This window comes from Bombina bombina, chromosome 1 (genome assembly GCF_027579735.1).
Source record: "Bombina bombina isolate aBomBom1 chromosome 1, aBomBom1.pri, whole genome shotgun sequence".
NCBI lineage: Eukaryota > Metazoa > Chordata > Amphibia > Anura > Bombinatoridae > Bombina > Bombina bombina.
Genome location: NC_069499.1, coordinates 500,997,194 through 501,013,502, shown reverse-complemented (window position 1 = coordinate 501,013,502; position 16,309 = coordinate 500,997,194). Strand labels below are relative to the sequence as shown.

Below are 16,309 nucleotides of genomic sequence, written 5' to 3'. Positions count from 1 at the left end.
TGTCTATACCAGTTATGCCCGCGCAGGCGACCCCTAGTACTTCTAGCGCGCCAATGCTTGTTACTATGCAGCGATTGACGGCAGTAACGGATAACTCCATAGCTAATATTTTATCCAAAATGCCAGCATTTCAGAGAAAGCGTGATTGCTCTGTTTTAAACACTGTAGAGCAGGAGGGCGCTGATGATAATTTTTCTGTCATACCCTCACACCAATCTGAAGTGGCAGTGAGGGAGGGTTTGTCAGATGGGGAAATTTCTGATAGGAAGAATTTCTCAGCAGGCGGAACCTGATGTTGTGACATTTAAATTTAAATTAGAGCATCTCCGCGCATTACTTAAGGAGGTGCTATCTACTCTGGTCATCCCAGAAAAATTGTGCAAGATGGACAAGTTCCTTGAGGTCCCGGTGCACCCTGATGCTTTTCCGATACCTAAACGGGTGGCGGACATAGTGTATAAGGAGTGGGAGAAGCCAGGCATACCTTTTGTCCCGCCTCCTATATTTAAGAAATTGTTCCCTATGGTCGACCTCAGGAAGGACACATGGCAAACAGTCCCTAAGGTCGAGGGGGCGGTTTCTACTCTAGCCAAGCGCACAACCATTCCTATTGAGGACAATTGTGCTTTCAAAGATCCTATGGATAAAAAATTGGAGGGTTTGCTTAAAAAGATTTTTGTACAGCAAGGTTACCTCCTTCAACCTATTTCGTTCATTATTCCTGTCACTACAGCGGCGTGGTTCTGGTTTCGAGGAACTGGAAAAGTCGCTCAGTAGGGAGACTCCGTATGAGGAAGTCATGGACAGAATTCACGCACCTTAACTTAGCTAATTCCTTTATTTTAGACGCCGCTTTGCAGTTAGCGAGGTTAGCGGCGAAAAATTCAGGGTTTGCAATTGTGGCACGCAGAGCGCTCTGGCTAAAGTCTTGGTCGGGGGATGTATCTTCCAAGACAAAATTGCTTAATATCCTTTTCAAAGGTAAGACCCTTTTTGGGCCAGAATTGAAAGAGATTATTTCAGACATCACTGGGTGAAAGGGCCATGGCCTCCCACAAGATAGACCTTTCAAGGCTAAGAATTTCAGGAACGGACCGGCTTCCAACTCTGCAGCCTCTAGACAAGAGGGTAACACTTCCCAGACCAAACCAGCTTGGAAACCAATGCAAGGCTGGAACAAGGGTGAACAGGCCAAGAAGCCTGCTGCTGCTACCAAAACAGCATGAAGGGGTAGCCCCCGATCCGGGACCGGATCTAGTAGGGGGCAGACTCTCTCTCTCAGGCTTGGGCAAGAGATGTTCAGGATCCCTGGGCACCAGAAATAGTCTCTCAGGGTTATCTTCTAGAATTCAAGGAACTACCCCCAAGGGGAAGGTTCCACATGTATCACTTATATTCAAACCAAATAAAGAGACAGGTATTCTTACATTGTGTAGAAGACCTGTTAAAGATGGGAGTGATACACCCAGTTCCAACTGTGGAACAAGGTCAGGGGTTTTTACTCAAATCTGTTTGTAGTTCCCAAAAAAGAGGGAACTTTCAGACCAATTCTGGATTTGAAAATTCTAAACAAATTTCTCAAGAGTTCCATCATTCAAAATGGAAACCATTCGAACAATTTTACCTACAATCCAGGAGGGTCAATATATGACTACCGTGGATTTAAAGGATGCGTACCTACATATTCCTATCCACAAAGATCATCATCAGTTCCTAAGGTTCGCCTTTCTGGACAAACATTACCAGTTCGTGGCTCTTCCGTTCGGTTTAGCCACTGCTCCCAGAATTTTCACAAAGGTGCTAGGGTCCCTTCTGGCGGTTCTAAGACTGAGGGGCATTGCAGTGGCACCTTATCTAGACGACATTCTAAATCAAGCGTCGTCTCTTTCCAAGGCAAAGACTCATTCAGACATTATTCTAGCCTTTCGCAGATCTCACGGGTGGAAGGTGAACGTAGAAAAGAGTTCCCTGTCTCCGTCAACAAGAGTTCCCTTTTTGGGGACAATAATAGATTCTTTAGAAATGAAGATCTTCCTGACAGAAGTCAGAAAGTCAAAGCTTCTAAACTCTTGTCAAGTTCTTCACTCTATTCTGCAGATTTCCATAGCTCAGTGCATGGAAGTAGTAGGATTGATGGTTACAGCAATGGACAAAGTTCTTTTTGCTCAAATTCATCTAAGACCATTACATCTGTGCATGCTCAATAAGTGGAATGGGGACTATGCAGACTTGTCTCCACAGATTCAAGTAGACCAGGTGACCAGAGACTTACTCGGTTGGTGGTTGAATCAGGATCACCTGTCTTAGGGAATGAGTTTCCGCAGACCAGAGTGGGTCATTGTCACGACCGATGCCAGTCTATTAGGCTGGGGCGCGGTCTGGGATTCCCTGAAAGCTCAGGGTCTATGGTCTCGGGAAGAGTCTCTTCTTCCGATAAACTTCCTGGAACTGAGAGCGATATTCAATGCTCTCTGGGCTTGGCCTCAATTAGTGAAGGCCGGATTCATAAGATTCCAGTCAGACAACATGACGACTGTAGCTTACATCAACCATCAGGGAGGAACAAGAAGTTCCTTGGCGATGAGAGAGGTATCCAAGATCATCAAATGGGCGGAGGATCACTCCTGCCATCTATCTGCAATTCACATCCCAGGAGTAGACAACTGGGAAGCGGATTATCTGAGTCATCAGACTTTCCATCCGGGGGAGTGGGAACTCCACCCAGAGGTCTTTGCCCAGTTGACTCAATTATGGGGCATTCCAGACATGGATCTGATGGCGTCTCGTCAGAAATTCAAGGTTCCTTGCTACGGGTCCAGATCCAGGGATCCCAAGGTGACTCTAGTGGATGCATTAGTGGCGCCTTGGTCGTTCAACCTAGCTTATGTGTTTCCACCGTTCCCTCTCCTTCCCAGGCTCGTAGCCAGGATCAAACAGGAGAAGGCCTCTGTGATTCTGATAGCTCCTGCGTGGCCACACAGGACTTGGTATGCAGACCTGGTGAATATGTCATCGGCTCCACCATGGAAGCTACCTTTGAGACAGGATCTTCTAGTACAAGGTCCATTCGAACATCCAAATCTAGTTTCTCTACAGCTGACTGCTTGGAAATTGAACGCTTAATTTTATCCAAGCGTGGGTTTTCAAATTCAGTGATAGATACTCTGGTTCAAGCCAGAAAACCTGTGACTAGAAAGATTTACCATAAAATATGGAAAAAATATATCTGTTGGTGTGAATCCAAGGGATTCTCCTGGAGTAAGATTAAAATTCCTAAGATTCTCTCCTTTTTCCAAGAGGGTTTGGATAAAGGGTTGTCAGCGAGTTCTCTAAAAGGACAGATTTCTGCTTTATCCGTGTTGTTACACAAACGACTGGCAGCTATGCCAGATGTACAAGCTTTTGTACAGGCTTTGGTCAGAATCAAGCCTGTTTACAGACCTTTGACTCCTCCCTGGAGTCTAAATTTAGTTCTTTCAGTTCTTCAAGGGGTTCCGTTTGAACCCTTACATTCCATAGATATCAAGTTACTATCTTGGAAAGTTCTGTTTTTGGTTGCTATTTCTTCTGCTAGAAGAGTTTCTGAACTATCTGCTTTGCAGTGTGATCCACCCTATCTGGTGTTCCATTCAGATAAGGTTGTGTTGCGTACCAAGCCTGGTTTTCTTCCAAAAGTTGTTTCCAACAAGAATATTAACCAGGAAATAGTTGTTCCTTCTTTGTGTCCGATTACCAGTTTCAAAGAAAGAACGTTTGTTACACAATTTAGATGTAGTCCGTGCTTTAAAGTTCTATTTAGAAGCAACAAAGGATTTCAGACAAACTTCTTCTTTGTTTGTCGTTTATTCTGGTAAGAGGAGAGGACAAAAAGCTACTGCTACCTCTCTTTCTTTCTGGCTGAAAAGCATTATCCGATTGGCTTATGAGACTGCCGGACAGCAGCCTCCTGAACGAATCACAGCTCACTCTACTAGGGCTGTGACTTCCACATGGGCCTTCAAGAACGAGGCTTCTGTTGATCAGTTATGTAAGGCAGCGACTTGGTCTTCTCTGCACACTTTTGCCAAAATTCTACAAATTTGATACTGTTGCTTCTTCGGAGGCTATTTTTGGGAGAAAGGTTTTGCAAGCCGTGGTGCCTTCTGTTTAGGTAACCTGATTTGCTCCCTCCCTTCATCCGTGTCCTAAAGCTTTGGTATTGGTTCCCACAAGTAATGGATGACGCCGTGGACCGGACACACCAATGTTGGAGAAAACAGAATTTATGCTTACCTGATAAATTACTTTCTCCAACGGTGTGTCCTGTCCACGGCCCGCCCTGGTTTTTTAATCAGGTTTGAAAAATTTCTTTCTCTATACACTACAGTCACCACGGCACCCTATAGTTTCTCCTTTTTTCTCCTAACCGTCGGTCGAATGACTGGGGGGCGGAGCCTGGGAGGGACTATATGGACAGCTCTTGCTGTGTGCTCTCCTTGCCTTTCCCTGTGGAGGAGGAGAATATCCCACAAGTAATGGATGACGCCGTGGACCGGACACACCGTTGGAGAAAGTAATTTATCAGGTAAGCATAAATTCTGTTTTTTCTTAAGACAAAAAAAATGAAACAATATATATTATTAGACAACTTACTATCTTGTATATTATACTGCAGTGACCAAGCATTTTGCCATCCCTCCACATGCACAAACACACACACATAATAAACATGAAAAAATAAACACATTGCTCATATATTTAGCTAAACCTTGCTACATAACCCTGATACTGCAGTAATATTATGTCCTCATTATCTTTTCTTTTCTTGCTGAGCCCCTGCAGGACACTGGTGGACCTCCAACATCATTAACAATACTGAGCCAGGAAAATATTTAGTGATTGTAAGGCAGACCTCCAAGATTGTAGTGAAAGAATGCTCAGAAAGAAAAATATGACATGATTAAACACATATGGTGCATAAACAGCAGATATATTTCTGGAATACATTAGTGTCCTACACCAGTGGTTCTCAACCTTTTGGTAGCAAGTACTCCTGTAGGCATATAGTTGTTTCCTATGTACCCCAACAATAGAGCAAATATTGATCTTTTACATGAGCAAGAATGGAAATCATGTGTATCACTTGATTTCACAAGCTTGTATCAGATATATTAATGAAGTAAATACATATATGGGAATTAGATATATGTTTTATGTTTTCCAGAAGTTAATATTTGGCAATAGTATAACAGAATAATAAACACATAAAACACATATATATAGACTATTGACATTAAAAATTACCGTATATGCAATTAATATTCTTCTACCATTAGAAAACAAGGAAAATAAACTTCATGATGAGGAAATTAATATTTATGGTACCATGTTTCTATTTTCAAAAATCCATTTCATAAACAGTTTATTCGTCTCATTTTATTGTGGCACACTTCAGTATGATGCACTTTACCTATATCACAGTGGCACAATTATCTGGCACTTGTCTCTTAGACGCTTAATCACAATAATACACTTTCTCTGTTCATAACAGTGAAGCTCAACTCCAGCCCTCATTTGTCACTAACAAGCCCGAATCTAAGGTTTAAGCAATTTGAGGTGAATCAGTGTTTGACAAGTGGTCCAACCTATGCCGGGAAATAATCACACGCTGACCTGTTAGCAGTGCTCGAGGCTAGAAATGCCTTCTTTGTTATGTCAACAATAGATACATCAGGTAACAATTAATTAATGCAAAAACAAGACATTAGAGGAGCGAAGGGGAAAACTGCTTTAAAAGATGTTCTAATACTAGTTGTGCCCTTGACTAGGACAGGGCCTTCACTTTCTATAGAGGGGAAATATGAGTAAAGCATATTTGTAGGATGCTTCCCAAGCACTGAGGTTACTGGTTTAGATCATCTATGGAAATTCAATGGGCATTGGCAATAACTGGGCCAAAAGTGTTATAAATAATGTACAGACCAATTGGGCCTCTCAAAAATAATTTCAACGCAAAACATCTCAGTGTAGAAATAATTGAACCCACTCCACTAAATTAAACAATTAAAGGAAATGTAAACACTATGGGCTAGACTATTTAATGCTCCCGCTCAAGAGTTAACTGCGCTGCTAGAAGTAAGCTTTTTGCACGCATCGGGTTGCGCTTGTATTATGAGTTGAAAGTTAACTGTTTTTGCTTGTGCGCTAACCCGACGCTCGTAAAAAGCCAAACTTACAATATCGCACGTGATAACCTAATCCCCCATATAAGTCAATGGAGCAAAAAAAGTGGAAAAAAAGTAACAACCTATATGCGCTCAAACATGACTGCATATAAGTTAGCTAACCCGACATAAAAATATTAATATTTCACATCCAATGTTCTTCACATAGCAAAATATGTTCTATTTATTCATAAATACATATTGTTCATATATCTGATGTGTTTTTTTGGTACAATATATAGTTATACCTATATATTTAGATGATTAAATATAGGTATAGATATAAACAGATATAAAGTGTATATATAGGAACATCTATTTTGAAATATTAGAACATATTCTGCTATGTGCAGAACATTGGAATGTGAGATATTTACAGTAAATACACACTATAACACTTTATTAAATATGGATATTGCATACATAAATATGTTTTTCCTGTTTTCATCTAACTGCAAAGGGCTCCAATGCACTTCTATATATGTCTATATATGTATCCATATGTATTCATGTGTTTATCTGTTTATATATGTCTGTAAATACATATATACACATATAAATACATAAATACATATGTACACTATATAGACATATATATATATATATATATATATATATATACATATACATGTCTAAAGATGGATATGTATGTGTATATATATATATATATATATATATATATATATATACACACATACATATCCATCTTTAGACATGTATATGTATGTATCTCATTGTTAAAGCCCTTTGCCTGCTTTACCTGAGACATCATATCTTTGAGCCTTTATAACTTTTTTGTGCAATATTTTGTCTCAAATCATTTTTATTAGATGGTGTTATTATGAGTGCAACTGTACTTTGCAATCTATTTTTGATGTGTTTTGTACAACTTTTTTGTTTTGTGAAACAGTTAACCAGAGCTCTGAGGTTGCGCCAACCCGACATGAAATAACTTCAAATGCGCTGAAGCGACACCAATTACTTTCAACTTGTAATAGGATCGGAAAACTCGGCACGCGCAAACAGCCACGATAAACTCCTTATCGCTCACGCATAACTGTTAACGTGCCACTTGTAATCTGCATCTATGTAAATATAACATTTTTAAGCAGTCTTTAACCCTTAAAGTGTGTATGATGACACATTTGTGGTAATGTGATTAAGCCCCGGAAACCTAGAAGTGCTGGGAAGGAGAAGAGTGCTTATGGGAGATGGATGGAGAGGTTTATGTGTAAGCACTTTAAAAAATAAAAAAGTACACAGTTGTTTTTAAGCACATCATATAAATATCCCACTAACAGGATAACAAAAAGGACTAAAGACCCCCAAGACATTGTGTTTTAAAGCCCCTTAAAAAATAAAGTCCCTATATAAGTTTTAATATCCAGGTGATCAGGTGTGGTAATAGCGATCACCTGGGTGAATAAATTTGCATTTATTTGCATAGAGGCTCATGGGAACCCTTACGCGCAGATCAAAATTACATAACCATTCAGAAAGCTCCTTATTTCATGCAATAATACAATAATGATAATACAATGGATGTTCCTCCTCCTGGAAATCAATATCCAAGCGTCAGAGTTCAAGTTTTAATAGTGATGGGCAGTACTGACTTCTGCAGATGTGATCGTACTAGACAGCATTCAGCTATAACTGAGAATAAAGTTATATTGTCACACATGCTTGATATCAGCAGAGATGCGTATACTAGCTGATGTTAAATAATGAAATCAAAGTTATGAATCCAGAAATGGTTGCCAGGTATTCGGTATTTACCCATGCAGTTTGGTATTTTAAGGGGTCAATTTACCAAGCTCCGTATGGAGCTTGAAGCCTTGTGTTTCCAGCGAGCCTTCAGGCTCGCCGGAAACAGAAGTTATGAATCAGCAGTCTAAAGACAGCTGCTCCATAACCTGTCCGCCTATGATCGGGTTGATTGACACCCCTGCTAGCGGCCGATTGGCCATGAATATGCAGGGGGCAGCATTGCACCAGAAGTTCACAAGAACTGCTGGTGCAATGATAAATGCCGACAGCGTATTCTGTCGGCATTTATCGATGTGCAGCGGACATGATATGCTACATCATGTATCATGTCCGCTCGCACATTAATAACTTGACCCCTAACTCTTAATTGAGGTCTGATTTTTAAGCTGTTCACCTACTGATCATCAGCCGATTCTTCTTCCATGACCCCTCCAAATGTATCAGCTGCAGGAGCTTAAAGGGAAAGTTCACTTTTAAAAAAAAAAAAAATCATCCTGAATGTGTTCCCCATAACTTGTTATACCCGCTGCATCATATAAAATATATGAGAAATTGCTCAATTATGCTTCTTTTTGCAAAAGCTCATTTTGCTCCTTGAAACCACAGCCCATCAAAATAGGCTTGGCTTGCTAACAGATCAGATCTCATTGTCTTATCACTCAAATGCTTCCCTTTCTTATCTCTGTCTCTGTACCATTGAAAATGAACATTTTAGAGCTTTATCTCTTTCACCTCCCATTCTGAGTGTAATTTATTCTGCTGTCTGTGTTTACATAGTTTTTCAATAGCATATACCTAGGTATAGAAACTTTCAGTATAGGTAGGTATACTACAGGCTAAATCAACTATTTTAAATGCCATTACATGGCTAAGGAGCTATTTGTAAACAATTGAATTCACTCCAGCAGGTAACTTGGATAATTGGGCACATATTAAAGGAGAGAAAGTTTTTGGGTAAAGTGTCCCTTTAAATAGCTTTAAAACAACATTTCTATATACCTACAGGGGCTGCCCTGAGACCATTGGACCCAGACAGCATTTTACAAGGGCAGCACATGGGGAGAGAAGGGATACAATGAAATGTTTAAATTAGTCCAATTCACTTGAATATTTTACCTTTATGATGTAATACAGGTGAGATTTGTATTAATATCAGACACACACACTAAAATCAAGATTAGATTCTGATGTAAAGTTATGTGAAGTGAAGTTTTGCTACAATGGTGCACTGTCATTTGCTGCTTGAGTTCTCACATGACTTGACCTTTACACAATCACTGGGCAAAAGTCCTCTTATCACAACCAAGTCTCACCACCTGATATAAATATATATTTTTCCTGAAATCTTTCCAAATGATATAAATAAATGAAAATATTCTTCCACTCATATTAAGGTGGGTGCAAAACTACTCTCAAGACATTGGTCATTTACCTTTTACATGATTAAGGCTCTTGAACATGTTGTAGCTCTTAAAGGGGCACCAAACACAACATGTAATCTCCCGTACTATGTTTAATTAAGGTAAAATAAAACACCATTGTAATATCCTTTTGAAATTTATTTTGCCTGATATACATATGCATTATATCTGAAAAGTGTGCTTGTTCTACTTCCCTCCAAAGAGGCTGGAGTACCTCACGCATAATTAATTAGCATGAAATGTATTGGGCCCTGCATCATACTACACAGTGATAAGCTCAGCAAAAGCTCATTATATATGTCCTGAATTGGATGCAGAAAAAAAGATGGATTTAAGAAGTGCGTTCTTGAACTGCTCTTGTTTTGCAAAATCTAAATTGTGATAAGAAAATTATTATTATTATTATCATTTATTTATAAAGCGCCAGCAGATTACGCAGCGCTATACAAAGAATAAAAAACATTACAGGGATACAGTAATACACAAGTATTAAATCAATTTTAAAATATACCTTTTTTCAAATTAGTGTTTAGATGCAGATGAAAGTTTAGAGTCTCTTTACTGTAACTAATATTAATAACACAGCCGGTTGCATAATTAAATGGACGTTTAAGTCGAAATTAAACTTTTGTGATTCAGATTGAGCATGCAATTTTACATGATGTTTCAATTTACCTTTGTTATGAAATGTACTTTGTTCTTTTGATATAATTTCTTGAAAGGCATACTTAAATATGCTCAGAGCAGAAATGCACTACTGGGAGCTAAATGATGATTGATGGCTACACACAAATAACTATTGTCTTTGTCTTGTGTGATGTGCTTAACTAGATCCCAGTAGTATATTGCTGCTTTGGAGCTGTCTTTAACTATGTGTTTATGCATTGTAATAAATGCTAGCTTAAATTAAACTTCTTTGAGGTGCTTAATCATAAAAAAGCAATCTAATAATAAAGAGCAGTTTATTTTCAACATTAATGTTCATGTAACAGAAGGATAACGTTCAGTGTAAGACAGATAGCTACAGTTTTTATTTTAAGTTTAAATAGGTATATGTTCTTTTTCTATTTTTTATTATTTTTTCTTCTTTAAAAAAAAAAAAAAACAACAAAAAAAAACCTGAGCATAGGCCATTCCATTGTTGCCTTGGCCTACAGCTCCTCCTCACCAACTATTGCTTTCTATCCTTATAAATAAGAATCATTTACCCGGTACTCACTTAACCAGGACTGAGGAAGAACCTCCTCCAAAACAAATATAATGAATGGCACTGTGTTTTTCAAAGGAGATATAAACTGACTCTGTATTGGGAGGGGCCAAGGTAAAATGACTCTCTTCCACTTATGGAAAAATATTCTAAACTGTTTTTTGGATTTTAATTTTAAATCTTGCCGCTCAATAGCCATCTGCAGCTTCATTATATTAACAGATTCTGCCAAGCTTGGAGCATCGGGGGATTTCCATTCTTTAAATATTAAATTACGTGCAGACAAAATGGCCATATTTGTCAGAAGCAAGTCCCCTGAATGCAAGCTGTCATTTTATAAAAAGAAAATATGAAATGACACAATAGAGGCCTCTCTCTGTAAGAATTTATTCAGCCAGAACTGTATTTTCCCCCAATACTGCCGGATTTTTGGGCAAGCCCACAGGCAATGCATCATATCTGCTTTCTCCCGATTACATTTCGTCTACCACCACACTGCCCTGAATGCACCCGATCCCACCTATATAGGTATATGTTCTAAGCCTGTAATTAATATTGATCCATAATCTGTATAAATCAAGTAAATGATTAATACACCATGTGAGACGTATATGTATGTATGAATCACCCATTCTGGGATATTTGCAATATTGAGAATGCAAACAGTCCATTAACAGCCAAAGTGTAAAGGGCAAAAAAAAAATCCTATGGGAATGGACTGCTTGTCTAATGCACATATTTATATACAATCTTAAGTCTTAGTTACAGAACAAACAATTAATTATATCTGTTTTTTAAGGCCTAAATTAAGTATGTGTATATAACTCACTATGAGAAAAATGGGACAAATTCGTGCATTTTTTTAACACTGGATATTAAAAGTGCAGTTGCTGTACAGAATACATGAAAACATTACAGTGCAAGATAAGTTACCAGTATGATCTATTATAGAGTTTATTACTTTATTTCCTCAGTACCATAGAATGCTGTCCATACACTATAATAAATGACATATTCATCTAGAACTGTTACAGTTACAATGTTACTACAATACAGATTTGGTATCACTAATTCTCTGTAATAAAAACAAGTTACACGCCTGTCTTATAACTCGGTAATTTATATATTGCATTAAAATGAATATATACATTCTGTACATGTGCCAGCTTTCAGATAACTTATGTATAAACAAACATGTATGTCATTACTTAGAAAATTACTCAGTTTCCTCTAATAATTAGATGGAGACATCTAGACTAATTAGCAATAGTAGAATACAGATATTTTCTCAAATAAAAGGCTGTTAAATAGAAAACGCAGGGAAAATGTATAAAATGTATGCCAACTGCCATTCCCTATATTCCAACATAAAACCTTTTTAAATCTGCCTGGTGTTGCAGGAATAAGGGTTGTCATAATACAGTTGCCTTTGATTGAAAATGTCTAGACCTACCCAACTTGTGCCATTGTTACTTCATTTTTTAGTGCATGAGGTTACTTTACTCCTGTTCTTCAGCATTAGATACAATAATAGTCACACAACTATGCTCTAGAAGATGGTCATTTTTAAAAGAAAAGAAAAAGACTAGGCTTGGGCCAACATAAGGTTCTAAGTAACTTTGGCAATCAGAATACAAATAATGAAATGTTTCCTACACAGGTAGTTGACCACCACTGAGCAAGTTACAAAGACTATATATATATTTTTACAACATGGGGATTAATCAAGGTAATGGGTTTCTATATAGAAAAGCTGTATATAAATAACAAATACTTCCAATTCAAGAACATTAAATAACTCAAGAAGGTGGACAACAAAGATTGCAGTATTGATGGTTTATTGCATAGAACTATAGCTTACAACAATAACTATGCACTTTGTGCCTAGTTCTTCCAAAAATGTCCACCAAATTCAGAAGTTAAATGCTGCTTCTAATTGGCTGACTGGATACGTGCTGCTGAGGAAGCGCCAGGCTCACAGTTCCCAAGAGGCACTTAATTTATGTGTTTAACTTATTTGAAGGGTTAAATACATATTTATCTCAGGTTAGTAATGCAAAAATGATGTGCTTTAATAAATCAGAGCATTTTTTTTACATTAGAATTTCACTTTAAAGGTACAGAACAGATTTTTATTTTATTGTTTATTTTTTCTTTTCTTATAACGATGCTGCTTTGATTCCTTCTATCAACCAAAATATGTATACCCCAGTCTTTAAACTTCTAGCCAAAATTATATATTTAATGATTTAATGTTTGTATTGAAACACTATATACAGTGCTAGAAAAACTATAATATAATACTCTTTTGGAGGTTATATGTGCTTAATCAGAAAGTTTCATTCCTCAGGGATATTTTTAACTAAAATATCTGCTTTTTCTCAGAGAAAACTAGGTTTTTTTGACACCACTTGCTTTCCTTGCAAGATCTTTCCCCTGGTACCAGTTTTGCCTTCATCTGCTCAGCCTGTAGAGAAACAAATTGCTAAGAGAAAGACTGAAAGTAGATTCTCCTTTCATGCCAACATTAGTCAATTTGAAAAATGAGATACCTAGCTCCTTACCTTGAACTGACAATCGCATGTCACACTGTCTCCGATTCTTAAACACTCTCCATCAAATTTACAGGTATTGGTGTCACAAAGAAAAAGATCATTCTCTCTGTCATCAAATCCTAAAATGTTAAAAAGGAAGGTTTTCAGCTTTAAACAAACAAATGGTGTAATCAACAGTAGAAATATTGTTCTAAATTGTGTGCACATATTACTATACCACATTCTTTTACTATCAAAGCTTAAGGCTTAATGGTATAAGCTGTGCAAAATGTGCATAGTACTCCTATATGAAGAACATATTTTGGTGCATAGTCTGCAATCAGTCTTTGGATTTGCACTAAGTTGTGCAAAACAGGAACTAGCATTGTATATTAAAGATAAACAAGCAATACATTTTTAGTGACGATCTGTCTCATTTTAATAAAGACTGGACAGGTCTGCTTAAATATTTTAAGAATCCTGATATTTACAGTGACTGAACAGAAACAGCAGCTATTATCAGTTTAATTTAGCAGACATACTAAAAAAATCTAAGGTGATACTTAAGAAATCGCAGAGTTCAGCCAGTCTGCAACCTGATCAATCAAATATAGAAAAAAGAATACAATATTAAACAGAACATATACATTAGACGTCAGAGCCATTAAGATTTAGCTGTATTGATTTCTTTATTACATTCTTCTGTTTGAAACCACATCATCATATTAAAAATGAAAGAGGAGTCAGCAAGACAAAAGCAGCACTGTCTTTAACATATTTCTGCAGTGGATGTATTGCCCTCTTTGTAAGTGGAAGAAGGAGAGACTATTCAATGGCAGAAGCTAAATAACAATATTTGAAAGGACTGCATACATATGTGTGGCCATTAAAGTACAGATTATCTACATACTACAAATTCAAATGTACTAAACACCTAATGCCCTTTCCCAATAATGTATTTATTGTTCTTTTAAAATATTATTTAAAAATCAGTTCAAGTGATGTAAAAAGGAAGATGCAACAGCTTTTATATTTTTTTTAAAAAACTGAATCACTTCATCTTATGGGTTTAAGTCAAAAGATGATTTATAAGGGGTGTAAATCAGACTGATCCTTCCTTATTTAATTAGTGTATTTCACATTGCTGTCAGTCTGCTACACTAGTGCAGACCTAATGCAGGAATATGGAGAGGAAAAAGTGAAACTGAATACAGCATTGCAAAGATCCATTCTGTATTTCTATCCTGAAGTTGACCTTTTGCTCATTTGTTAAATTGCCTAAGCAAATCTACTTATTTTGACTAATGCAGAATGAAACATGGCCATACTCATAAAGGACACAGAGACGTGGAGACCCTATCTGCAACACCAGAATAAGAACAATTATCTAGAATAGATCTATTAATCAGCAAAAAGTGACCTCAATGGTATTTTTTTTAATAAAAGACAATCGTGTTTTTTTCTGAATTAAAAACACTAGGACTATTATAAGTAGTTAGCCCCATGAAAAACAATGAAAATAAACAGATATTAAACTGTGTAGAATCATTGCTTCTTGGATGATATTTGATTCAGTATTTTTGGCTTCAAAACTTAAGCTAACACATCTTTCTTGCACTTTAGCACGAATCAGCTTTTTTTCTAAGGCAAGCTGCAATCTGATTTATGACAAACTTCTATACGTACTGTTATTAAGCTCTTTTTTTATCCCTAAACTTTTTTAATAAGCAGCTGCTGAAAACCAAAACATTTCCAAACACAGGGGGAAAAAAAAAAGACTAACATAATTTAAAGCATATTTCACCTTTTATAAAATGATATTGTATAATGTAAAACTTTAGAGATACAATACACATAAGTGTAGAATAGTTTTGCAATATTCTTTTATAACAAAATTGTTGACATGTGCTAAGTGAAAATACTTGTCCAGTGCATCGTTAACCTAAACCTTATTTGATAATCTTCACAATTTTACTTAGTAATACGATTTTTTGTGTGTTTTTTTTTTTTACATCATTTAGCTAAAAAATAAAAATCTGAAGTATGGATAAAATAAATTATTGACTATTGCAGACTGAATTATATACCAGGGGCAAACTTTAACAAGGATGTTTAAATGTGAACTATTGCAGATGAAGATAATTATAGACGTTATATGGATTGGGTTTAGCAGCAATAGTCAGTGCCACTTCATAGCATCCTGCTAAATAAATCAATGCATTTTCCACCCATAAAGATTCCTCAGTAATTAAGAGCATAATAATGATCTGCTCCACTCACAATAATGATGTGGAGCAGGAACATGACCCTGGCCATCAGAGCAGCAGATCATCATGTAATTATGGTGTAACATGTGGATGCTGCTGTATGTTCTGTATTTCCCTGGATCGGATCTCTTACCAGAACAGTTCCAGCCTGTAGGGGTTTGGCAGTCACTTAAGGAGGTAGGAAAAGCTGCAAGTTTTACTGGCCGGGCTATGATGAGTAAGAGAGACGGCAGAAGCAGCGAGCACAAGCAATCACTCAGGGTCCAGTACGGTCTATGAGACTCATTGACCACCATGGTCTAAGGAGACGGTGCCCGCAGCTCCCACAGGTTACAAACTGAGAAGGGGGCCCGGCTGGGACTTAGCATGACGGGGTCGCCAGGGGAAGAAGTAGCATCCCAGAGACAGAGAGCAGTGCACTTAGCAAAGACAATTCCACAATCCCTGCTAGAGGAAACCAGATATCCGAGAGAGGAGGCTGCGGGCTGCAGCTGCCATAGGACGCCAGTGAGAAGAGGATGCTCGCCCGTGACCACAGCGCCCTCCTGGCTGTCAGACGTCTAGCTGCCCTCCTGTCAGCGCCCGGCTCCAAGCTCAGCCAACCCAGTGAGCACCGGCTCCAAGCTCAGCAGCTCCCGCCCCCAGCTCCGGACCCGTGCAGGTTACGTGAAGGGGAGGCTACACTGATTGGCGGAGAGGTCTGCGGAGCCTGTGCTGGGGGGCTACGGTGGGTGGGCACGGAGGAGGGAAAGAGTGGGCAACGAATCGTGAGAAACTGTGGGGAGATTGATTACACGGTAGTGTCACACTCAGCGTGTACTGCAGCAAACAACTTAGTGACATTCATAGGCACATCTCAGGCTTATATATGTGTATATAGGTTGTTTCATGTGGGAATACTGCTCATTGT

General features: G+C 37.9%; 1 protein-coding gene across 2 annotated transcripts in view; it reads right to left on the bottom strand.

Annotated features, from left to right (window-relative positions):
- Positions 1-16,046, bottom strand: part of TMEFF2 (transmembrane protein with EGF like and two follistatin like domains 2) — a 911,723-nt gene extending 895,677 nt beyond the window's left edge. Inside the window, exons 1-2 of one of the 2 annotated variants that reach the window (XM_053698579.1) lie at positions 15,533-16,046; positions 13,163-13,272 (exon numbers count right to left, since the gene is read on the bottom strand). In XM_053698579.1, the coding sequence (XP_053554554.1) occupies positions 13,163-13,272; positions 15,533-15,695 (273 nt within the window). In that variant the 5' untranslated portion in view covers positions 15,696-16,046. The remainder of the gene's footprint in view (positions 1-13,162; positions 13,273-15,532) is intronic. The other variant, XM_053698578.1, reaches the window with a different exon arrangement.
- Positions 16,047-16,309: the final 263 nt, after the last annotated feature.